At 49.2% G+C, this 25,839-nt stretch overlaps 1 protein-coding gene across 1 annotated transcript; it reads right to left on the reverse strand.

The window, feature by feature from the left end:
• Positions 1–13,414: 13,414 nt before the first annotated feature.
• On the reverse strand, positions 13,415–25,839 carry NSDHL (NAD(P) dependent 3-beta-hydroxysteroid dehydrogenase NSDHL). The gene is made up of 8 exons (XM_084269251.1): positions 25,772–25,839; positions 23,806–23,856; positions 21,394–21,555; positions 20,361–20,507; positions 18,848–18,976; positions 17,154–17,296; positions 15,168–15,270; positions 13,415–14,414 (listed from the first exon to the last, which is right to left on the reverse strand). Exons 2-8 carry the CDS (start codon positions 23,824–23,826, stop codon positions 14,079–14,081), a joined length of 1,041 nt encoding a protein of 346 aa, XP_084125377.1. The 5' UTR covers positions 23,827–23,856; positions 25,772–25,839; the 3' UTR covers positions 13,415–14,078.

Here is a 25,839-nt window from a genome sequence, read left to right on the forward strand (position 1 = left end):
TCGTGGTTCCCCCCCAGCCAAGAGCAGAGCACCACACAGCCACTCTCTCTAAGGGGGAAGATGGGGAGGGGGAAGGGAGGGAAAAGAAAGCCAAAATAACCCAGACCTCATGGGTTGGGGTAAGGACAGTTTACTGGGGTGGCAGAGAGACAGATGTAACACTAACAGAACTTTATAGCAACATGTATCAAACTGGGGATGCATGATGCAGTTCCTCACTCAACTACACAACTTGGGCAGTAAAGCTCAGAGCTCCACGTCCTGGAGCTGAGTGTTCCTCCCCCTCAGCCCCCCTTTAGCATAACCTAATTGGCATGGAATACCCTCTTTGGCCAGTTTGGGTCACCTGTCCTGGCTGTGTGTCCCCCCAGCTTCCTGGGCACCGCCCCCCCTTCTTGTTAGCAGGGCAACATGAACAACTGAAGAGTCCCTGACTGCTGGGCAGCAACTGAACCATCCCTGTGTGATCAGCACTGCTCATCCCAGCTCCCAAACATGGCATTGCACCCACTGCCAGAGAGGAAATTAACTCCACCCTAGCTGAACCTGGGACAGCAGGTCCCTGTGAGATGCTCTGTGCCAGAAAACGCTGTATCAGTCAGACCCCTTCAGGACAAGTACAGCACAGCTGACCCCTGTGCTGCTGCCTTCCCCCTGCATGCACCAGCCAGGGAGTTAAACTCTAACAGACAACAACTATGCCAGCATCACTGTCCCTCAACCCAAAGCTCGTGTGGCATCGCTTATGTGACCGACTGTAAAGCAGTCCTGTCCCCTACAGTAATCCAGGACCTGCAGCCACCAGCAGACACCACTGGTGCTGTCACGCTGCTTTCCAAGGAGCTCTCCTGCTCCTCCTGTTCCTGGGAAGGAGCACAAAGCTCATTTCACCAGCTAGCAACTTGTGTACTAATGGAGGGCTTGGCCAGCGACCTGAATGCTGGCCCTCAGCTGCAAACAGGACTTGAGGTCAGTCATGCAGAAGAATATCCTGGTTTAATGATAATTGGTGCCTCTTCTGACCTTCACGGGCCTCAAATTAAAACGTATTTAAAGCTTGCAAAAGGTTGGAGTCTTCTTCATGTGAACCTCCTTAACTCTGCTGAGAATGTTGTCATCTAGACCCACCTCAGGTTCCAAGTCCCTGCCCTCCAGCCCACATGGTGAAAGGTGGGACCTTGGTTTAACTTTCTGCAGATCAAGCCTGACTTAGAATCCCAGAATCCCAGACTCTCCTGAGCTGGAAGTGACCCATAAGGCCCATGGAGTCCCACTCCTGGCTCCACACAGCCCAGCCAGGTCAGAGCTGGCACTGAGGGCATCATCCAGATGCTTCTTGCCCTCAGCCCAGCTCGGGGCTGTGACCCCATCCCTGGGCAGCCTGTGCCAGCACCCGACCCCCCTCTCAGGACAGAACCTCTTCCTGACACCCACCCTAACCCTCCCTTGGGGCAGCTTCACGCTGTTCCCTCGGGTTCTGCCCCTGGTCCCCACAGAGAGGAGATCAGCCCTGCCCCTTGGCTCCCCTCCTCAGGAAGCCACAGCCCGTGATGAGGTCTCTCCTCAGCCTCCTCCTCTCCAGGCTGAACCACCCCAGGGCCTTCAGCCTCTGCTCGTCACCCTTCCCCATCCTCGCTGCCTCCTCTGGACACTCTGATCGTTCTGTGTCCCTCTTGTCCTGTGACTTCCACAAACCCACAGAAGGGAGCACAAGCTTCTTCACCCTGGAGACACCCTGGAGACACCCTGCCCCAGAAGGGCTGTGCTGGGGTTGCAGGGCTGTGCCTGCAGATCCCTGGGCTGTCAGACCGCCCTCCAGTGATGCGGCTTAGGCGTGGGCACATACCTGCATTGCTCTCTCCTTAGCCAGAGCACACAATGCAAACCTTGTGCCAGGGTTATGCTTTCATGTCAGTTGTTACCTGATCTGCTGTGAAGCGAAAGCAGCGTGGACAGACTGCACCTGATCCACCATGAGCCCTGCCAGAAGAACAGTCAACCCTTTGAATTCATTTCAGCCAGTCTGAACTGGCCAGGGAAGCATGTGCTGGATTAGCACCTTGTGCCCAGTGGCTGGGATGTTTTTGAGCCAGTGTTCCCAAAACACTTCTTTCACCCCAGTATGAGGAGCCAAGAGTATTAATATCCACTGTGACAGTTAAGCAGCACTGACAGATTTGTAAAGTCAGGCTTGTGCTCAGGAATGCCATGGCTGAAGCAGCACCTGACAGCCTGAAACCAACCCTTCCGGGCTCAGGTAATACAACAGCTCATCACTACCCTGTTCAACATGCATGGATGCTCTAAGGAGAAGTCAGGCTACAAGAGGAGGCTCTTTTCTGCAGGAGCACCACTGCTAGAGGTGTCTGAGGAGCCAGGGGTCAGCTGGAGAGGATGGCTACTCCACTGGAGGTGACTTTATGCCTCTGCCACACAGTTCTTCCATGCTGCTAGTCAAGTAATTCAAACTGCACACCCACGTTCCTCAGGGTGGCCAACATGACCCTGAAGACAAGCCAAGCAGCACCAAGAGCTTCTAGCTACAGCAGAGCCTGGCTGGCTGTGCAGGATCTCTGTGAAGAGCCTCAGCACTGAAACAGTTCCTCTGGATCTTGGACACCGCTACCTGGGGACAGCAAACACCTCTTCTTGCCCGAGCACAGAGAAGAGAAATGAAAACCTGTGACTGCCACAGGGAAGCCCACACAGAACCCATGAACATGAGCTGTGCAGGCACATTTCAGACATGTCCAAGACACCAGGCATAAAGCTACAGATGCAGAAGTGTAATTTCTATTAATTGGCTTGCAACCACATACCCCACAACAAACTAACTCAGTCTGACCAGATGAAGTTGGCAAGGACACGAGCTATTCAAGTCAGGAAAGTGTGGCATAAACTTAATTAGGGCAACACACAAACCTGCCTATCCCAAGTGATCACCTTGGGCTCTGTTGTGCCAGGAGCTGGGCAGACCTACACAGCGTGACCACCCCCCAAAGGAAAAGTCACCAAATGACTAGATTATTTTTCACTATACTGGGTATACAGTTTCATGACTCTAATTACAAGGCATTAATTCCTAATTGCTCAACTAATTTCTGTATTTGAAAAGGAAGGAGGAGGTAAAGGATGTTTACCGCACCCACATGCCATTGACCTTGAGCCTTGATGTCTGAAGATGAAAGCAGGATGGAAGGAAAAGTTTGGTTTGCTTTCAAAGGCAGAGCTTTGTGTTTGTATCACAGACCCACAACAGAGCAGCACAGAAAATCCCACTGAAGCTCCATGACACTGCAGAGGCAAGATGGTTTTGCCAAGAAAAACCACTGGGTTTGTAAAAGAAAACTAAAGGCTGTCACTTGTGGAGACTGGGGTTCTAATTGAAACAGGACACATTTGGGGGAAGAAGTTTAATGCTTTTTCTTTAGCTGGATGAATAAAACAAACTAGCCTAAAGACAGTGTTCTGATTGAGCTGATGTGGGAGAGCATCTCCACTCCCCAGCTCGCACTGAACAACCTGTCCAGCTTAATCCAACTCATCCTCCTGTTAGGGGGTTTGTCCTGGAGCAGGCAAGGGCTGAGCAGAGGTGTGAGGATGGGGAAATGGAGAAGACGTTCTCCAAACGTCATGGTAGGATGAAGCAAGGATGGAGGGAGGTGCTGTACCAGCTTTACCACTCCTTTCCAGGTTGCTGATTTCATACTAATTCAGAGAGAAACGTAACAAGGTGGAGCAAGGGAGACAAAAATCCCTACCTGCACCCCAGTCCATCCCACTTGGGTCCTGGGCAGGTGGGCTGGGAGAGGTGGTGCAGCTTAGCCCAAGCCTCTCAGAGGTTGCCATGGGTCACAGGCTCACATTTTCCACACAGTGTCCAGACTCTGCTCACTCCTAGCCACCCGCACACAGACTTTTCCCCAGTTGCTTCACCGCCATGCCCTCTGCTCCAGGTAGTAAATTAAGAAGGGGACGGCTTTTAGAATGATGTGGGACAGTGGGCAGGGAGGGAACTCAGTGATCAGACAAGGACCAGCAACAGACACACACCCAAACCTCCCCTCTTCTGCCTGGTTTCTGTACTAACACCATCCCTGCAGTACCGAGTTCCACCCAAGACCAGCTTTGGTCCAACACACCAGAGGAGAGCTGCATTTCCCCACGCAGGGGGAGGATTTAAGCTGTTGGTTCAAGCCTCCCTTATCCCCACCAGACCCCTGTATCATCAGGTTAGGAAAGGACAACCCTCCTCTTCCTCCTCTCCAGGCAGAGAGCAGGTGAAGCAGGGAGAGCAGCAGCACCCCAGCCCCACTCTGCACGGCTCAGGGGACCAGCCTCCCTGCCCAGTCCTACCTGTGGAGGCTCCTCAGCTGTGGCTTCCCCCCAAAAAAAAACAGCGATTCGGAGCAGTCTGCAAGCGATCTCCAGGCACCTTTAACCTCCCAAGGACACGCAGCAGGTCTCTGGGATCCTCCCTGGCAGCCTGGGAGGCAGCTGTGGGTGAGGCAGAGCTTACCTGCCGGAGAGGGCTGGCTCCTGGAAGCCAAGCCTTGTTTTGAGGAGGAGACTTGGGTGTGTTTTTGCCCTTCAGGGGAATCAAACAGGTTTCTCCATTCAGACAGCACGGTCTCCCCTCCCCTCTAAGCTCTCCTCTACATTCCTCACATTCTCCACCAAACGCCACGTTCCCCAGCCCGGTGCTGCAGGGGGACAGCAGAGAGCAGCCCCCCAGCTCTCACCCCATCGAATCCCTTCCCAAAGCAAGAGCTGCCAGACAGGCTTGTCCCACAGGGAGGGGGAGCAGCCCCCACTGCTACTCGGGGGGGTTCCAGAGCCTGGGAGCTGCTTACAGCCCTGGTACCCAGGTAGCACCAGGGACCGGTGCTGCAATTAGCACTCAACGGTGATTGTCTAGTTCTAGCTAATTAAACGAGGTTCATAGGTGTGATTATCACTATTCACTGCAGAGGACACTGCCAAGTGCTCTCATCTTCCTCAGCTTATTTACCCTGCTAATTGCTGTGGTCACCACAAGATCCTCCAGGCCCAGCTTTGGCATGGCTCTGAGTGGACACAGAGAGACCCTTGGCTGTGCTTTTTGCCAGCTCCTAAGGACCAGTGGTTGGGGATGTGAGTTTAGAGCACTCCTGAGAAGTCAGGGGTTCAGCTGGGGACTGCTACTGGCTGGTGAGAAGGCAGTGATGAAGCCCCAACCAAGCATCTGCCAGGACCTTTCCCCACCAGCACACGCTTCCCATGCTCCTAGCACCCATCAGGAAATTACAGCCCAGATGAGCTGCTGAAGAGAAGCACTCCTGGCAGCTCTTTGAGGGATCTGCTGTAGGAGGTGGGCAAACCACCAGTGGGCTGGGCTGGGATGTGCTCCAACAGGGCTAATAGCCCATCCCAACTCCCAGCAGCACATCCCAGATACCATCTGAAAAGCCCTGATGTCAACCTCGTTATTCCAATCCCAGTTATCTCCCCCTGATCTGCTCATCTGCAACACCAGCAGCAGCAAAGGCTTGGTTGAGCTTTCTCCCCAGAGGCTGCTGGTGATCCCAGCTGAGATAAGCACAGGAGAGAGGAGGTAACATTCACAAAGCCTCACCCACAACTCCATGCTGGCTCAGAGGGGTGTCCAACTCAGGAAAACCTAAAATGCTTTAAGTGGGCAGCCCAGGCCCTGCCTCAGTAACTCACCCTCCACTCCAGGGCTCCAGCTGACAGCACAGCTGTATTTTCAGTAACCCCTGAGTCATCCCATCATTTGCTGAAGGTTCGTTCAGGTTCTTTCCTGAAATAATAGTGACTAACAGCCTGGCCAGCCTTTTGGGTACAATAGGTCCTCTGCCAAGCAAACAGAGGGACACCCCAGGGTCTAAGGGCTCTGCTTTTCTTCCCCAGTGTGAACACTCTGTTCCACAGTCAATGCTCAAAAAAGAAAAAGCACCTATTGTGAGCATCTTAACATTAAACACCAGAAGTGGGTAAGGAGAAGCTAAACCAAGACACACAGAAGCTGAGTGTTGTTTCACCAGCTGCAGACAACTGTCCTGTTGAACTGGCTCATAGGCTGAAGCATTAGCTGGCTATCAGTGCTGCTCTCCTCCTCAGAAGAAAGGAGCACAGCAAAGCACTGCTTTCCTAATTAACGAAGAGATAGGTGCAGTGTTAAGTAACACTGTGTTATTAGCCTCAAAATACAGGTCTAAGCATACATATAAAACATCCAGAGACAGGTCTTAAAGCCAGGGGTGTGGTGGCAAGGTAGAACAGCAAAGAATGTACTTCTGAGCTGGCAGCTCCATCACAACAACTTGGGTGCACGAGTCCTTGGTGACAGACCTGCCCCACAGCACGTAGCTGGGGAGATGCAGGGAGATGGTACCAAGATGCTTCTCCTCTGCAACATGAACCAGCCCAGCCCCATCAAACTCGACTCTGCAAAGTCCTCCTCCAACTGCAGCCTCTGCATTCCACCTCCTGATGCCACCCAAAGCCCCACTGATTGAGCACCAACCTTACACAGCCTTTCTCCCTGTCAGGATTCAGCTCCCCTGCTACTCTACTCCCAGCTTATCACTGAAATTAAACCAGAGACCTACCCAGCAGCTCCAGTTGTCTGTCTCCCATCTGTTTTGAAGCAGTGTAGCCCTACACTTTAGGGCAGCTGCTTTCATTTCCACTAATTTAATTACAAGGAGAATCTCCAGCTCGTGCATTTCAGAAGCTTAAGGTCTGCATGGGAGGATCACCAACATCATGTCCCCATAACACTGCACCATCATCATTTAGCACCCAGAAGCCACACACCACTTTCTGCTGAAAGATTAAGCAGGGAAACTCACCCAGCCAGGGTTGTTGCTGAAGAGGAGCAGAGAGGTGGATGCTCCAAGGACAGTGTGAACATCACGGGCCTCTCATTCCCACTTAATAGCAAGGAATAGAGAGCACCCTTTAAAAAGTCTGGAAAGAAAGAAGTCTTAAGAATAGTTGTCTTCCAGGACTGGCAAAACATGGAATAGCACCTTCAATATGTGAGACATGGACTAGGACAAAACCAGAGGGTCACAGGCATTAGTTAACATAGTACAGAAGTATAGTCAGTATGCAAGTACAGCAACAGGACTCACAGCTTCCTTCCTTTCCCCAACAAAGAGCATAGGATAGTAACACACTCTTTGGCTTTTTTTTTTCCCTTTTCCTTCTTTTTTCCCCTGTAGAAAGGTTTTTCTTTGTTCAGTTGGAAACAACCATGGCCATGCACACAGACAGCTTACCTTGAACTGGAGATTTCCAGGGCTGCCACACCACCACAGCTCCCAGTACTCCCACAGAGCAAACAAAGCTCAGCAAGTCCATCCACGGTGCTCAGCAGCTTGAACAGTTAGGGACAGTCAGTCCCAAACAGGTCTCTGTGGTTTTTATCCCAATTAAGCTCTTAGATAAACCACTCTTTCCAAAGTATAGCTGGATGTCGCTCACACCAGCAGGCACTGAAGCCCTGATGGGTGTTTTTCTTCCTCATAATTACAGGAGCATATTCAGTGTTTAATGACACAGCGTTTCAAAATCCCAGCAGTGGCCAGAGGCAGGAGGTTTCTTTGCCTGTGTGACATCTGGGAGAGCACCACACCACAGGGCTGCTGAAATGCAGCACCACCAGCTCGCTCCAGCCCAGGGGCTAAAGGACTGTCCAGTAAAGTCTGTAGGGGAAGGTCAGTTTGCTTCACTTTAGGCACTGAACTGAGACAGTCATGATGAGGAGCATCATTTCTCTAGCTTCTAGAAGAGGCTTAGGGGTAAAGACTCCAGATTTATGTTAGGAATCCATTCCATATGGGGTGTGTGTAGGAGGAGTAAAACCAGGTCCTTCTGCTGTTACGTACAGGCACAACTCAGTCCCACACTGCTCTGAAGGCAGCAGAACTGCAAATCTCAGCCCTGTCAGCAGCTGCTTTTCCCAACTAGCAGCTTAGGTGCAGTAAAGGCTGCCATACATGTGTGCCAGCCCAGCACAGAGCAGGAGGAACGTCCTGTTGTTCCATTTCAATACAACCACCTCCTCCAGGGACATACATGTGGTTGTGCAGGAGCTGAGGAGGGAGAAGCACGTCAGAAGGGCCTTTTCCCCCCAAAAATAAAGTAAGCTTTATCTTTCTGTAAAAGCTGGAGGGAAGCTTCAACCTGGAGCCTCTACCAGGAAATGGATTCTCCCTGAATCTCCTTCACAAGAAAGGCCCAGGCACCTGTCATTAAGCTGTTTCCCTGTTAGCACTGGTTGGTGCACGTTTCGCTGCTGTTTATCCGGCTCCCCTGTACTCTCAGCGTGCAAAGCAGATCACTGACATCACACAAAGAATCTGCAGCCACAGAAACCACTCACAGGCTGGAGAGAATGCCTAACAGTGAAAAGTTCCAAGGACTCAGACTGTTGAGATTTTTAAAAAATAAATAAAATTAAAAATGATTTTAAAAACCAAATAGAAGTGACTTAACCACAGTGCATGAGAACTGCCCAGGAGAGAGCGTGGCAAGTCTGAAGGGCACTGGCATCTGAGAAACAAAAGCAAGAACTGAGGACAGAGCTATAAGCTAGACACTTCCCAGTGAGGTTCTTTTGTTTGAGGGTGGGCTGGATTGAAGTTTCTTTTTTTTTTGAAGAGCAATGGGCATTAAATACTGCCCGTGCTCTGCAAGCTCAACAGATGAACTCTCCATCTCCTAAGCCTGGAAGCTGTCCCGGGGGGATCCCTTGGCCAAGTGCAGTTATGCCCACACTGTAGCCTGTTCTTGGTGGGGTAAATCAGCCAGCCCTAAGCTCTCCTCTGCCAGGGGCACACTCTTACCACTTCCAGAAACAGCCAGTTTAAAACCAGTTTGTGTAACTCTACAGTACGTTCCTTTCCAGAGGTGCAGGACACATACCTTTAGAAACAGCCATGTCTGAGAGGTAGGAACCTGCCCAGCTCTTGAAATCCAGGCAGCTAATTCCATGGGAAGGTGGTTGCACCGAGTCGTGTGGCAATGCCTGTCATTCCTAGGGCAGCAGTGGGCTGCTGCCTAGAGGCACACAGCCTCCCTGACCAGTCCAGCTTGTGTAACAGTTACTACTACTAATATATATTCTTTAAAATTTTTTTTTTTAGTATTTTTCTAGTCATAAGAAATTAGCCAACTCCACTGCAGAGCACTGAACTCCATTGGGGCATTTCCTGGTTTTCTGAAGACACTTTCTCCTGTGTAACTATCTGGGCCCCCATCCTTGCACCCAGGGTGGAAACACAGTGAGTAACCAACCCAGCAATCCTCTGGGCCCTTGCCAAGGTGACAGAAAAACCAAAGCCTCAGTAGAGACTGCGCAGAGCTGGGATGAGTAGAAGGGTGTAAAACCACTACACCCATTTGTTACGAGGAATCAAACTGGTTTTTCATGAGGCGTCATTACAAAGCGCTGCCAAAATGCCAGACCTCACCTTCCTAATAGCAGGTAGCAGAACAGAACCCTGTATCCTTGCCTGCTTAGTGCCCAAACACAATACTCTCAGCTGTGGTCATGAAGACACACCTGCAGAGGAGCTCAGGAGCTCGCAGAGCCCAGGCAAAATGAGCTTGTCAGCAAAAGGCAGGGTGAGAGGGAAGCTGAGGCCAGGGGCCAGCCCCCTGGCATGGCTCAGGCAGTGAAACACCCTGTGCAATCCCATAACAGAAACACCTCAAACACGCTCTGTTGCAAGTAGGGAGATGCCTGTTTGTTTCTCATGGCGAGCTCAGCAAGCTTCCTCCAGGCTCTGAGGCAAACAAGTTACTTCCCTTCTCCCATAATAAGGGCCCAGTTACACCATCTGGGGACCTGGCACTTTCCAAGGGCTTGCACAAGCAGCAGCGAAACTTGGTAAACAATCCTCTGGAGCAGCAGAGTCCAGCCCACTCACACCATGCTGGGCTCTGCAGTGCTGAAAGCCATGGAAACTCAAACTGGTGCTTGATGATCACTAGGATCACCAATTCCTCCTCTTACCTGTTTCAAGCTATTCCACCCAAGCCACCCTTTTTCCTATTCAGGACTGTGATGTGCCTGGACAGGAGCTTTCCCCCACGCTCTAAGGGTAAGACTGAAAGACTGTCACACTCCTCCAGTGCCCCTGGAGGACACCCCCATGCCAATCTCTCAGTAAGAAAGAAAATGAGGGTCTTGGTCACCTTAACTCCACAGAGACAAGCACTTCTTATTCTCTCTCTTTCCCTCCCTCTCCTTTCTCTAAAGTAAGCAACAGAAGATATCTCCTTTATCTCTCCCAGTGCTTGTCAAACCCAAACCAGGCTCAGGTCAGCAAAATTAGGAGCTGCAGCAAGAACAAGCCAGGAAAGCAAAGTGAGAGAGATAAGGAGTTTGACAAGAGCGCTCTAGGGAAGTCTTTGAAGTCTTCAGGAGCTCCTGGTGAGCATTAACAAAAATGACAGATTGCAACTGTGTTTGACCCAGGATATTTGGAAGGAACTGTTGATAATGGCAGCATTTTGCTTTGTAGCCTCCTGCTTGCTGACACACACACAAGATACAGGGTGGCAGAGAGGCGGCACGACAAATGAGTCACAGGCAGGGGTAGTACAGAAGGATCTCATCAGCTTGCCCAGAAAACACAAGATGGGACTCAGGCAGGTGCTTATTAAGATGAGAAAGAGTTGAGAGGAGGAGGCTTGATGGAGGATAGACAAGGCTATGGATAAAGCAGGGTTCCTGCTGTTGTGGCCAGGGGTGCAGGCACAGCGATGCCAGGCTCTGCTGCAGCAGCAACGCCTGCTCACCTCTGCTTTGGAAACCAGAAGCTACTCAGCCTGCCAGAAGAGATGCTGGGAACTGACCTAATTATAGAGGGAGTACCAAGTCAAACCAACTCCAGTGTGATGCAATGCTTTGTTCCTTGCCCAGCTCTGGAAAACTGCTCACCCCCAGAGCAACAAGCCCCAGGTTTACCCTTCCTGTATTAACCAGACATGGGAGGGAAACCGTATCGCCTGCTTTAGCAGATGGGAACCTTCTGGTTGCTACCTTCACCTCTTACCTTGGCAGTCCTCCAAAGACATGGAGAGCTGTGCCCAAGGACTGACCCCCAGCGCGTTAGGGACTGGCTGCGTGAGGCTGCAAGGCAGATCTGGCTGGGAAATGCCATCTAGAGGCCAGAATCTGCTCTGACCTGTTTTTTAGGATTGAATTGAGGGCTTGCTCCTTTCACTTCAGTACAGCCCCATCCTCCCTCTACCTCTGCGTGAGGGCAGCCTTATCCCTACTTCACAGATGCAGAACTTTTCCCCAGTGAGGGTGAGGGAGCCCTGGGACAGGCTGCCCAGGGGGTGTGGAGTCTCCATCTCTGGAGAGATTCCAGACCTGTCTGGACACCGACCTGTGTGACCTGTCCTAGGGACCCTGCTTTGGCAGGGGGTTGGACCCGATGAGCTCTGGAGGTCCCTTCCAACCCCTAAGATTCTATGATTTTTCCATGCAGCACCGAGCTGAACCAGAACACACTGCCCCTCAACACACCATCCCTCAGGGCCTCCTGTACTCCCCAGCTTGGGGTGAGCAGCTACTTCAACTGCAAGAGGCACACCCAGGCTGCCCATTGTCACAAAAAGCCATTCTCCTAGTAAGGAGCTACACACTGAGTGTCAGCTGGCTGTGCTACAGAAACGAGGAGCAGGCCCAGCTTTACAGAAAGGAGTGAGGAGCAAACATACTCCAGCCCTTCCTCACCCCTTGAAGCAGGTGAGGTGCCTGGCCTTTTACAAAACCTTGGGAGGAAAGCCATGCCTCAGCCAGGCGTGGTTCCACCCTGCGTGTTCTTTGGATATGTCACAACTTATTCTTTGTTTATATATAGATAGGGCACAGGTACACACTCACAGAAGCAGTGAGGAAAGAAGGGTCTTTCTGCCAACACTGCCTGTGTGCCAGCAGACTGATACATCACATGGAGGTTTACAAAGCTCAGGGCTTTGAAAACAGCATCTGTCTCCAGCTGAAAGGGGCTGTGGGATGACACAAGCAGACCCCAGAAAGCCCAGGAACCACAGGGCTTGTTTTGGTTGGGTTTGGTTTTTTTTAAACAACACTGCTGAAGAACTGCACTCTAAAATTCAAGTTTTAAATATTTAATCCTACAGGCAGGGGGTGGGGGGGAAGGAAGGAATAAAAGCCCATGGTGACTGAGCACTGCAAACCAGAATGGTGTGACCTGGCCCAAGCACCTGGGTAGTACTTACTTCAAGATGAAGCTTGACAAAGGTTGGTAAAGCTAACTAGCTGTTAACGCAGCAAATAAAAATCTCCATTAAAAAAAACAACATAAAACTGTCCAGAAGATAACCATAAGTTAAAATAGCAGCGTATCAAGCCCCTGGTTGAGGTTCACATCCCATGCTTCTGGAATCTGAAACACCAGAACTCCCAGGGAGCCAGGAAGTGGTACAGAGGGAAGGTCCAGCTCTAATCTAGGCATTTTGTTTGAGAGCAAAACCCAACTGAAGCAGTTACAAGGATTATAGGGTAAAGTACAGACAAGATAAATGTCAAACTAAACAGTTTGGTGAACATAGTATTAGGAGAACCGCTTTCTTGGGGAAAGGAGTTTTTTCATGTATAAAGCGGTCAAAGCAACAAAACTCACTGTTAACCAGCAATAACACCTCAGACAAGCTGAGAGCTTTGTGCTGTAGGATCTTCCAACCAAGACAGTTCTTACATGAAGCAAGAGTGCTATGGTACAGTAGCATGTGCTGACTGACAACAGCCACAGCAAAGGCTTCTCCCCCCTTCCCTAAGGGAATGATTAAAATCCCATTTTTGCTGAGATCACAGAATCCCAGGGGTTGGAAGGGACCTTGAGAGATCATCGGGTCCAACCCCCCTGCCAGAGCAGCTCCCCAGCTCATAGTGCACAGGTTGGTGTCCAGACAGGTCTGGAATCTCTCCAGAGAAGGAGACTCCACACCCCCTGGGCAGCCTGTCCCAGGGCTCCCTCACCCTCACTGGGGAAAAGTTTTTCCCCATGTTGGTGTGGAACTTCCTGTGCTCCAACTTGCAGCCATTGCCCCTTGTCCTGTCCCCACAGACACTGAAAAGGGGCTGCCCATTTCCCCCTGCATCCCATACTTAAGATATTTATAAACATTAATAAGGTCCCTCCTTAGTCTTCTTTTCTCCAGGCTGAACAGCCCCAGCTCACTCAGCCTTTCCTCACAGGGGAGATGCTCCAGGCCCTTCATCATCTTCATAGCCTCCTCTGACTCTCTCCAGATCCCTGTCTTTTTTTATCCCAGGGAGCCCAGAACTGGACACAACACTTCAGATGTTCAGAACTGGGACCTGCCCTTTCAAAGATGGAACACAAAATTAGGAAGTCATCTCTTCTTGATTTATTTGGGTTCTTTTTGAATAGAAATAGGGTCATGCAGAAACAAAGGCACACACTTCCTTCTGGAGAGCAGCCTAGCTTGCCTTTCCTCAGGTTTCCTTCTGATGCCTCAGTGAGAAGCCAAATCACCCACCAATCATGGGTTAGCTTCAATGATTTAAGAGCTGGTGGCAGAACTCATTTTTGGCATGAGCCCCACTTTGATCATTCTTGTATTGAATAAAGCCAAACCACAGAGAGGAACCAGTGGTGAGAAACAGTTCATTCACTGGGCTGCAGCCTGAGAAGAGGTGGCTGTTATCACCAGAGCAACAAAACAGAGCACAAGGGTGGAGAGAGAAGACGAAGGAATGCTGATGTGCTGGGTTGGGATTGAAGAGTGCCCAGCGGGGTGTTTATTCATAGTCCATAGGGTTCAGCAGCTGTTTCAAAACAAGAAGTCACATCAAAGAGGAGAACTGTTACCACAGCTCCTGCATGAGGGTTTTTTTTTTTCAGCCCAGATAAAGACGCCTTGATAATGGCAAGGAAAAAGGAGGGACATTGGGGAAAAAATCCCTGTTCCAGAGAATTAGTGAAATTTACTTCAGTGTTCATGTCAAGATGTCAAAGCAATTATGAAAATCAAGTAGAAAAAGAAAATCCATCTAGGAGTTGTCAGGCCTTAGCCCGGCGCAGGTGGGGGTAGCTCTGCAGAGTCCTCTCTACTGCTTCATCCAAGCTCACCACTGGTTTGTAGCCCATGTCTCTTTTGGCCCGTTCACAGCTATAGTAGTGAAAGGTTCCAGCTAATGCTACCCGCATGGGGGTAAAAGTGGGCTTGATGGTGACCAGTGGACTTAGCAGCCACAGCACCAGAGCCAGGAACAGGGCCAGGTAATAGGCCAGCCAATAGGGAATATGGTACTTGGGAGGATCGTAGTTCAAGCCAGTCAAGATACGGGACATGAAAGCCCAGAAAGGAACTGGTTCATCATTTGTGATATGAAATGCCTGAAAGAGAGGAAGAGAAAAAGCCAGATGATAAAGTCATTGTGGTTTTGACAAAGTTCTCTCTGTGATGGCCCATCTCACGTTCATGCTGAGGAGACTGACGACCCTGACTTGACTGCAAACACATCTTCATAAGGAGCTGCTTTGCACTAACCACCTCTGCCTGAAAAGCGATGAACCTCTTTGCTGGGAAAACCAGCTACTTCCAACCCCTCCAGAAACCAAGATCCTCTTGGAAAGCCAGCTACTTCCCACCAAGATCCTCTTGGAAAGCCAGCTACTTCCCACCAAGATCCTCTTGGAAAGCCAGCTACTTCCCACCCTCCAGAAACCATGAAAGCACCCCAGCTGTATGTACAGGGCACGCTCAGGGCACAGCGGTGCCATGAAGATGTAGAAAAGCTTCTCCTGTTCTGAACTCTTATCATGAAAGCCAAGTAACTGTGTTGCTTATGCACACATCTTGGCTGCCCACAGTTCTGCCTGGATTTCCTTTCACAGGGAGTTCTACAGCAGGAAATTAAAGCATATTCATACACCTGAGCCCATGTGGCTGCACACAGTGGTCACCAGACAGGCAACCATTAATCACACCCACGGAGCAGGGGGGACATCAACTCGTTTGTGTGTGTTGGTTCCACTCCTCTTAGATGCTCAGTACAGACACAGATCAGCACAAATTGCAGAAGCCAAGCAAGGGGGGCAGGTGAAGTTCAGCTAGAGACCCGCTGTCCTTGCTAGGACCTTCCTTACCTTCCCACACAGGGGAGAGTCTCTCTGAAGATTTTCTGCAGCTAGGATGTGGCCATGGACCACGTTTTCCACGTATGTGAAATCTACCAAGTTCTTTCCATCCCTGCACAGACAGAAGAAAGAAGTTTAGCTCTTTGGCAAGTTAAGCTGAAAGTCTGCTTGTGGCCAAAAGAAAAAGGCTTTCACACAAGATATATTTATTCCAAGTTTCCTCTTCTCCCAGTTCTCCTGTGCTGCAACTTCAGGCTATACCCAAGCAGAGAGGAGAAATCCCTGCAGATTGTTTTGGAGACAGAGGAAATGCTGTTATTGCCTCAGCTTTTGTTGAGGCCCTCAAAGTTTACATTCCAGGAACAGGACCATTCCTAAACATCACAAGTTACCGAGTTTCTAAGTGGTGCAGACCCTGTGTGGCTCAGAACCAGCAGAGTGATCCACAGAAGCAGAAAAAATGCAGTGTGGTAACTAGCACAAAGTCACTTCAGGACAAGCTTTCAATTATGAATTTCTTGGCTCATGAAATTCTAACTTGCTCCCTCAATAAGCCAAGTTCAGCCTTGGCTGGAACAGATTTAACCCGCTGCGTTCAATCTATTTCCACAGAGGTACAGAAAATGGAAAGGAATCTGCTTATCACTTGTAAGAGTCCAGCTAAAGGGAGCAAATGGTTTGTTACCAAACCAGTGCTACACTCATCTGGCCCTAAAAACAGAATAATAATTATATATATATATATATATAAAAATATGTAAAAGGTACATAAAATACCTTTGCTCTTATCAGAAGTAGTAAAACACCATGACATTGGCTTTCCAACTGCAAGAACCTCACATAGCAGCAGTGTGCATTAATTAACAGCAAGCAATGAGAACGCTCTCAGGTTTCAGAGGACAGCTCTTTAGGCAATGCAAAGGTGGCTCAAGCCATGTCAGCTTTTACCCCAGTATTCTTTCTGCATTATGAACACTTAGCATCTGAATGCACAAGGCCCAACACAGGAAGGGTTTTTAAAGAAAAAAGAATCCTGGATCACCAATAAAAATTAAGGAAATGTCCTTTTTCCCCATGCCACAACAGTACTGATGTAATATTGTTTCCTTCCTTCTTGACAGGCTGGAAAGGTGGGCCTGGGTGAACCTAATGAGGTTCAACACTGCCAAGGGGCAGGTGTTGCACTTGGGACAGAGGAATCCCAGACACAGATACAGACTGGGAGAGGAACTCCTGGGGAGCAGCCCTGCTGAGAAGGACCTGGGGTTCTGGTGGATGAGAAACTCCACATGAGCCAGCAGTGGCTCTGGCAGCTCACAAGGCCAATGGTATCCTGGGCTCCATCAGCAGAGGGGTGGCAGCAGGGACAGGGAGGGGATTGTCTCTCTCTGCTCTGCCCTCCTGAGGCCCCAGCTGGAGTCCTGTGTCCAGAGCTGGGGGCACCTGATATGAGAAAGATGTGGGACTGTTGGAGAGGGGTCAGAGGAGCCATGGAGATGATCAGAGGGCTGGAGCAGCTCTCTTACAAAGAGAGACAGAGGGAGCTGGACTGGTTCAGCCTGGAGAAGAGAAGGCTCATTGCAGCCTTCCAGTCCCTGAAGGGAGCAGAGAAATGGGAGGGGATTCAACTTTTTAAAAGGGTAGATACTGGCAGGACAAGGGGCAATTGATTAAAACTAAAGGAAGGAAGGTTTAGATTAGATATTAGGGGGAAGTTTTTTACAGAGAGTGTGGTGAGGTGCTGGAACAGGCTGCCCAGAGAGGGGCTGGCTGCCCTGTCCCTGGAGGTGTTCAAGGCCAGGTTGGATGGGGCCCTGGGCAACTTTGTGTAGCTCCAGGCCTGGAGGTTGGTGGCCCTGCCTGTGACAGGGGGTTGGAGCTCTGTGATCCTTGGGGTCCCTTCCAACCCATGCCATTCTATGATTCTTCCAAAAGGGCTTTGTAGGTTCAGCATCAATTTTAACAAAAGCTGTCAAATAGCTGAGCCTTGCTCACCCAATGATGAACTTCATTTTGCCACTCTTAGCTGCTTCGATAAGGATGGGAACCAGCTGAGGGTCTCTAGGACCAAATATTCCATGGGGACGAATAGCTGTAGTGAAGAAGTTGTTGCCTGGGTCATTTGCACTGAGCACTTCCTGTAGGGAAAAAAAAACAAAACATAAGGAAATCAGGACAGAAAATCTGGGAAGAATAGGGTTTAGGAATAGATTTCAGGATTATGACTAAAGGGGGAAGACACTAGTGGGAGAATTACAGTCCACCCATATCTCTACAAATAAAGGATCCTTCCTTTGTTCCCATCTCTTCACCCACTCATCTTTAATGAAAACACCAGTCAAAAATCTGTTTTCATCACTGAACACTTAATGAACTGACAGGCAAAGGAAAGGAGTTCTTCTCCTCTCTCATTTAACACCAGAGAAAACAGAGGAGCTTTGCAAGTTCCTTCGCTCCATGAATTCTTTATGGGCGTGTTGAAGAAGAGAAGGCTGCTAAGCAACTCAATCTCTGTCTCTCTCATCAATCAGTGGAAGATTTCCATCCCAGGCCTTCTTGATCACACTCAGAAGGGCTGTGATCCCATCTTCCCAGCAGCACCAGGCGCTAAGCAGATTTAGCAACACATCTTTGAAGAAGATTTAATTCTACCAGGAGTTTCCATACAACTTGTACTACTAATTTTTAACAGCTGCTGGATTTTTTAATTAGACATCCAAGAACCACACATAACACTGAATATTTCCACTGTTTCACCCAAGAGTTACAAGCACATCAGGGTAGACTTGATCACTGCTCTTAAGCTTCCACTTTAGCACAGAGGGGTTATGCTTGCAAACAAACAGATGGCTTTATGCTGCACTTTAAATTAAGGTCTTTTCAAGGAACAGAAGAAAAACTCTTAAAGGCTTGTACTTGACTCTAGAGGACACACTGTCAGCTTCAGTATGGAAGCCAGCCTCGATTCTTCCTGCACAAAACACAGATTATTTCCACCATTGAAACACAAAGCCACCAAAAAAAAAAAAGGGAAAAAAACCATTTAGTTGCTTTGATTTAAAGTGCTGTCCTACCATATTGAAATCATAGCAGCATCAAGAACCTGCACTAGACCAGATACTGGTGATCCATAAGCATCCAAAGTAGCCAACATTCAGATGCAAGGGAAATTTTTAGACCTTTTTTAACAAGAGTATTTGCAGCACATGGCCAACAGCATTAGCTTACAAGGTGTTATTAGCCTGGCATGCTCCTTAACTCAGCCTACATCCCCATCTCATCTCCTTCCCCAGTAACCTGTTCACAAGCCCAACTGTAACTGCCACTCGTGTCTTTCACATCCTTTCCCCTGCCACACTTCTCTGTAGCAGAACAAGGGGACCCACAGCCTCCATGCCAAGAATAAAAGGGCTAAAACTCTGACAGATTTGTCTTAAAGAAGGGAATTTTCTATTCCAGCAATACTCTGAAGCCTCCAGCAGGCACTGCTACATATGCATGATTCCATGCAGATTTTCTCTGCAACTGTAAGAAGGGAGACTTCTTTTTAATGGAGGAGAGATGCTGGAGAACAACAGAGATCTGTTCAGAGTTGTAAAGTCCCTTGTGTCCCCTCCAGCATGCCCTACTTTCAGAAGGGCAGTTTTAAGCATTAACAAGAACAGCATTAACCATATCATAACAAATACCTTCTCCTGTAGGATCTTGGTCTCTGTGTAGTAGTCAATAGGTTTTTTTGCATAAGGGAGGTCTTCTGATCCATTTTTTATGTCTGTGCCCTCAAAAACTACACTGGCACTGCTAGTTAACACCAGTTTCTGCAACAGATGTGAAAGAAATGAGTTGTTTAAAGCCTGAGACAGAGGTCATTATTTACAAAGACTGAGTAAAGAGAATAGTAATCTTAATCAACTGGTTCTAAAGATAATAAGTAAAAAAAACACTGGCTAAGAGAAGATGATCTGAAACTGCAGGTAAGAAAACCACTACTCTTTTAATTGACTCTGTCATACTGTTTAATGCTACTTAAAGGAGATTAAAACATTTCAACAAACATCCAATGCAGCCAGTCAAGGGGCAAACACCTCCCACCTGGCTGGGTGCATTTTAGCACTTCACACGCAATGAGTTGTTCAGATCTATTTGCTCATCTCAACTACAACAGCATCACAGTGGATTGAACTGGAGGATTCTTATCTTAGATGTTTCTGTTGGATTAAAACCTACCCTAGTGGGTTCAGAACAGGAAGGCAGTGATGGATTTGAGTAATCAGAAACATACAGTTTTACCCAAGATTTACATTGTAATAACAGATGAGTAGATACAAGTTCCAACAAGACTAACTCCTTGGTCTGACAGAACCCAGACTAAGCCTGAAGGTAAACACCACGTGGCCCATTTCCTACAACAGTTTATTACATGAGGGGGGTGGAATTACAAACAACAAACTGTGGGGCCAGAAGTCCTGTGTGACAGACATCATTTCATTCTAAACACTATTGGTTCTGTATTTATTAGGTGGCTGCTGCACAAAAGGCATGTTTTGGAGGCAGCACTTCTGCCCAGAATAAGGGATCCTCACATGCATTGCACTTGAAAACTTCCTAGGAATTTATAGGAAAACTCACAGGGTATCAAAATAACATAAAGAGAAGAAACCAACAAACACCCACACCCTTGCCTGAAGCGCTGTCTGGTTTCCTCTGCCTCTTTCTTCTGTGGGCAAATGACTCTAAAGCAAATTATACTGAGATTATGGCACGAGTGTGTTCCCTCTCACTGTATATCAAAAACTTCATATCAGTAATAGATGCTGTGAGTGTTTCCACTGCTGGAAAAGCTATCTTTACAGCAGACCCCTTATTACAGCATGAAAGAATCCACTTGTTGGTCATGGTTCTCCTGGGGGTGATTCCCAGATGCCTATTAGGACAGATTTTACTGGATAACTTTCCTGCAGTCAGGAAGATTGCCACGTTTAGGTTTTCTGTGGCAAACATGGGGTCATCTTACACCAGACACTAAGCAGGAGACAAAGAGAGTCTCTCTCTCTCTCTCTTATATTAACTTTCACAGAACAAGTAGGAATTCAGCATCTGAGAGACCTTTGTCTCTATATCTAACTGGAATTGAAACTGGTTCTGTACTGCATCTGTTACCAAATCACATCAACATCTTATAGCCTCCATGTGCTTTCCTACCTGCACTCCAGCTTCTTTGCAGGCTTCAATGACTGCTTTGGTTCCCATAAAATTCACCTTATAAAACAGTTCCCTGTTGTCACTCGAAGGTGCTGGTGATGCACAGTGAAATGCCACTGACACACCTTGTAAAGCCGGGAGCAAAGCCTGGAAGATCCATCACAGGAGACAGCAGTGAGGCAACAGCAATAGTGCTACTCAGACAAAAAGGAAGGAAAGAAAAGAGCTTTTCTCATGGAAACAATGCCCCTACATTTCAAGGCACATTCCCCCCACAAAGGAGAGCAGCTGAAATTGGATTAACACCCAGGGTCTTCACAACATCCCCTCCTCCTTGCTAGGCAAAACCACACCTTTTCTTTCCAGAGAACCTGGGAGCCTTGTGAGACCTGGAGGCTATCTAGACTTAACTACTTGCAATGGCCTCAAGTGCAGGTACAAGACTCAAAAGTACCTGGAGACAGGAGTTAGAAAACTCAGGCAGCAGCAGCAGCAGCTTTACCAGCTGACAGCAGCCCCTGGCAGTGCCTGTCCTACTGCTGGGAGGCATGGTACTTTGTACTGGTGGAGAGACATCTCTTTGCATTGCACACAAATGCTTTCCCAAGGCTCCAACACATGACTGAGTTAGGATGAGAGTCTCAGTGTGCTCAAACTGTTAGGGATAACGCACTCTGCTGTCCTCATGCAGCCCAGGTTAGCTAGGAGAGCATCCACATGCAATTACCAACAGTGACTGTAATTAGACTGCTATCAGTGATGCAGATTAGAATACAGAAACCAGGTCTGTGCTTTCCAGCTTCAAGCAGACAGCAAGTGTATTTGTTTAAATGATCTAGAGGAAGGTTCTGCAGAAAACTGCTTGGGCTTCTGACTTCACAGGGAAAGGTGGGGGGAGCATATCTACATACCCTGTTACAAGCTCTGCAATGCCTCCAGGAGTTCTAGTGCTTCAGGTGAGGCTCAGCACGCTGTTTGAATGCTCATCTATTTACTTCTATCTACCCACACATGCACTGCTATTAGTCTGTACCTCTTTGTCACAAAGGTCTCCCAGGAAGAACTGTACTCTGTCGTTGTCAAATCTCTTCTGGATATCAAACACATTGACCACGTAGCCCTTCTCCAGGAGCTGCTCCACCATGTGCTGGCCTAAGAACCCCGACCCGCCGATCACTGTACATTTCTTACCAGCCTGCAGAGACAGGGGGAGAAGCACTTTGGCAGGCAGGTACACATCAACAAAAAGCTGAGCTGAACTTTCCAAGGTATTAACATGCTGGAAATTTGCACAGCTACTCAGTTGCTAGTTTAATTGGAGAAGTTTAAACTCAAGTATCAAAAGACTCATCGATATGTCTGTGCTGTCATAGTAACCTGAAAGTTCTGACCCTGATGGTCCCCATGGCTCCCCTGCTGGTTTGTCTTTGGCAGGATTCTGCCTTGTAACCAAATGGCTCATGTGGTCAGGGAAAAAAAGAGGACTGGCTCCAATGAACTCTGCCCTGATGGTAAAGCTAACAGCATCTGCTTCAGCCATGGGGCACAAATAATTTGGGATACTGAAGTCGCTGCCGTTAGCAAGGACAAACCCAACACATGAAACTTCAGCTTCTCCAAGCCAAGAAAGCAATCAGGTACAGGCAAGGCTTCTCCTTTTTAAGGAGCCACTAGTTCTTTTAAGCTTTTTAAAATCAATGCTGGAGTGATGAATTAACAGATTCCAGCCTGCTCACTCCTCTCACTGCACCCTGAGCGAAGACCTTACCCCCAACCTAGAACGTACAAGCAGCGAGTCTGAGGAAACTTCTGGACAAAGAACACTCTCTCTCCTTGTTGGAAATGGATTTGCTCCTTATTGTTGCTACACAACAGTTACACTATGGGGCTGAAGGGAAGTCAAACCCAGTGAAACAACATGAACACAGCAACCCTTCGGGAGTTTCTGAGCACCACATCCTTCAGCAGAGGTTCTGCTGCAAAGTGTGGGCTATCCACTACAGGAATTAGGAGGTTCCCTGCTCAGTTACATTAAAGCACCACCAGGTATTTACAGTGGTGCCTGCAAAGCAGAGTTTGATTAAAATAATTTTTTTAAAGTCCTCACAGGCTGTCCCAGGGGTCTGCTTGGTTTGGGAGAACAGACACAGAAGGAACACACGACTAAGGACTCTGCAGTTCACTCTCCTTGTATCCCCCCACTGCAAGTTTGGCATTTCCTTTGCTCATCAGCTTCCTGATGCCCTAAACTGCCACATCCCTCCCCTCTGCAGTCTCTTATCCCCGTTGAGGGGGTCTAGCCCTTCCAGCTCCTCCTCAAAAGGCAGTTCCTCTGCCCCATCCATACTTTACTTGCCTTTCCCTGTACCCTTTCTCATCCCAGTGCCCCAACTGCACACCAGATGCTCTGGAGAAAGCTTAACAGCGGCAGAAGGACGCCCTCTGCCTGGCTGTAACTGTCAGGGCCCTTTTCTACCAGTACAGATGAGACAGTCAGGGTTTTTCTACAGGGTGTGAGTGATGTTCTCTGCTCGCCCAACTACAAGGGCTGTATTCGAACTGGGTGATAAGCAGCAGAGTATTTAAATAGCCTACAGCACACATTTCTACCATGAAGTACAGTCTACTACACACACCTCCTGGAGAGTGCTAAATGAACCAACCCTCAGTGACCAGCAGCAGCAGCAGAACTGCAGCTAAACGTGCTGCACCTGGAGCAATTGCTTGTTTTTAAGCAGGATGCCAGGCTACACATGACTATATTGATTTTAGGATATGAACTACTGCCTGTTCTCATGCTGTGAAGATACAACAGCTTGTTCATGAGGTTACACTGGGGCTTTTTACTTGTTTCCTAAACACCAGAGGTTCACTGGGTCTTCCATAAATTTCTAAGGAAATAATGAGGAACTAGTCCAGAAGATAGAAGTTTCTGTATACACAGAACGACAGGTAATGCAACAGAACAGCTGACTAGATTGTACTCTGGAGGGCGATGTCCAAACATCTCTCTGAGCTAAGCAAAACCTTATTCTCCTCATATTCCAACCCCCTGCAATCAGCACAGTAGGAAGAGGTTACAATGGCCAAGCAGATCTCAGGGACCACAGCTGGGTGCCCATCTGCACTAGATCATGGAATGACATTCCAAGGTGTGTAGAAACAATCCTGGACTAACTACATCTCCAGGCCAGTTGATTTGGCAGCACTGATGAAACCACAGGTGTTCTTTGGGGGGGTTGGAGCATTCCTGGTTCCCTTGGGAACTGTAACAGCAGCAACCTATTCCTCAGTAAACCACACTGCCCCCAGCACTACCCCTGGAGTGGGTGCTGAGGCAGAAAGGGTCTCGTGTCTTCTTCAGCAGTGCTCATGAGAAATGGCCATGAAAATACCTTTCTGCAAGAGAAACTTCTATAAAGCATCACTTGAGCCCCCAACTTACCGACCGGAGGCGTGTGGCCATTGCTCAGGTGGTTTGTTACCAACTTGACTCCTTGAAAAAAAAAGAGAGGATTATGTCACTCACAACACAGCACCCAAGAATGCTGCCAACACACACCAAGCTTTCTGCATTTTTAAACAGGTTTCTAGTCATAGAAATCAAGGTTTGAAGCCATCCTGCTGAAGCAGAAGCATGAAAGAGAGAGGGAGGTAATTCTACGTGTTGTGCTGAAGGAATAAGCAGTACAAGAAGAGTCACAGAATCCCAGGGGTTGGAAGGGACCTCCAGAGATCATCAGGGCCAACCCCCCTGCCAAAGCAGCTCCCCAGCTCATAGTGCACAGGTCGGTGTCCAGATGGGGCTGGAGTATCTCTAGATAGAGATTCCACCACCCCCTGGGCAGCCTGTCCCAGGGCTCCCTCACCCTCAGTAGCAAAGAGCTCCCTCAAAGGCATAATTTTAATGCAATAAAATGCCCTTGATGACAAAGGCATCATCTCTGTGCACCTCCTTTAAGTCTGAACATTTCTATGGCAAATAACATAAAGACCATCACAGGTTTTGGCAACACCCTCTCCAAAAAGCCATAGTTCCTTCAGGGTGTCAGGAATAATAACACAAAACCAAAGCCCTTATATTCCACAGCAGGGAAGAAACTCCAGCACTCAACTCATGCCCACCAGTGAAGGGATGGGGGCCAGGGGTGACATTTCCCAAGTTTTCCCATCACAGACTGCTGATGCCACCAGATCCATTAACACTCACTCTTCCTCCCAGTGACAGCAAACAAAATTCCCAACCCAGCCAGGATCCTATGGTGTGGGGTAAAACTGGAAGGCAGAAAAAGCCCTCATGCCTATTCAGATCCCTTTCCAACACAAAGACAAGGTGTGCACCAAGGCTTTGGTGGGCTTTAGGGCCACTTTAACCCATCACTGGGAAAAACTGCTATTGTAAAGGAGGATTCCTAGTCAGTGCTTCCCACTACCACCTTCCATCTATCACTGAGAGGGATCATGCCTATGACTAGCTGAAAATTCCCCAGTTTCAGCCAGAGCAGGTCCCTGACCTGTTCCACTCCACCAACACCAGTGCCAACCCTACTGCATGAGATCCAGGAACCAGCTACACCAACTCCCTTGTAAAATCATTGCAGCACCATTCCTCACACAGGCAAATACATCTGTGGGACTGGCTCCCTCTGCAAGCTACACGCTTTAATACTCTTTGTTCTTTAATTTTCCTGAAAAGCCCTTTGAAACAGCAAAGGCAAAGTCAAAATAGGCAGGACTGGTGCCTGTCCAGCCAGGAACACCAAGCTGGTTCGGAAGTGTAGGCACAGGGCCATGCACCCTCCCACTGCCCCCATCACTCTCCTCCAACAGCAGCCTTTCCCCTCTGCAGAAGGCAGTTTATGAACTGCTGCCTCTGGTTTCCCTCCAGCTCTTTCAGCATCCAGCCCAGAGCCTTCTCCTACCCCTTCTGACACTCTCAACAAACCCCCAGTTTCTTCCCACCACCAGCTTTCCTCACACACACACACACACACCCCCTAGCCAGGGCCCGTCCTTCCTCACCCCCCCACCCCAGCGAGGGCCTGCCCTTCCTCACCCCCCACCCCAGCGAGGGCCTGTCCTTCCTCACCCCCCACCCCAGCGAGGGCCTGTCCTTCCTCACCCCAAACCCCAGCGAGGGCCTGTCTTTCTTCACCCCCCACCCCGCCGAGGGCCTGCCCTTCCTCAGCCTTCCCCCCCCAGCGAGGGCCTGTCCTTCCTCATCCCCCAGCCCTCTTCACCCCCAACGGGCCTCCCTCACCCCCAGCACCTCAACCCCCAGCTGCCCACCCCACACCCCACACCCCACACCCCACACCCCGCCTACCTTCCCCCCTTCCCCCCTTCCCCCCTCCCCCCCTTCCCCCCTTCCCCCCTTCCCCCCTTCCCCCTTCCCCCTTTCCCCCCCTCACCTCCGCGGGTCCCACCACCACCACCTGCCCCGCAGCCTCCAGCCCCTCGCCCCTCGGCTCCGCCCCCG

This window comes from Gallinula chloropus (genome assembly GCF_964237585.1).
Source record: "Gallinula chloropus genome assembly, chromosome: 11".
Taxonomy (NCBI): domain Eukaryota; kingdom Metazoa; phylum Chordata; class Aves; order Gruiformes; family Rallidae; genus Gallinula; species Gallinula chloropus.

Excerpts from the sequence above, each read along its gene's own strand:
- NSDHL (XM_084269251.1), bottom strand. The coding sequence starts at position 23,826 with ATGGCCACACGCCTCCGGTCG. Across the intron at positions 21,556-23,805 it reads TGGCCACACGCCTCCGGTCG|GCTGGTAAGAAATGTACAGT; the intron begins GTAAGTTGGGGG and ends CTGTCTCTGCAG. Across the intron at positions 15,271-17,153 it reads AAAATGAAGTTCATCATTGG|GGATGGAAAGAACTTGGTAG; the intron begins GTGAGCAAGGCT and ends CTGTCTGTGCAG.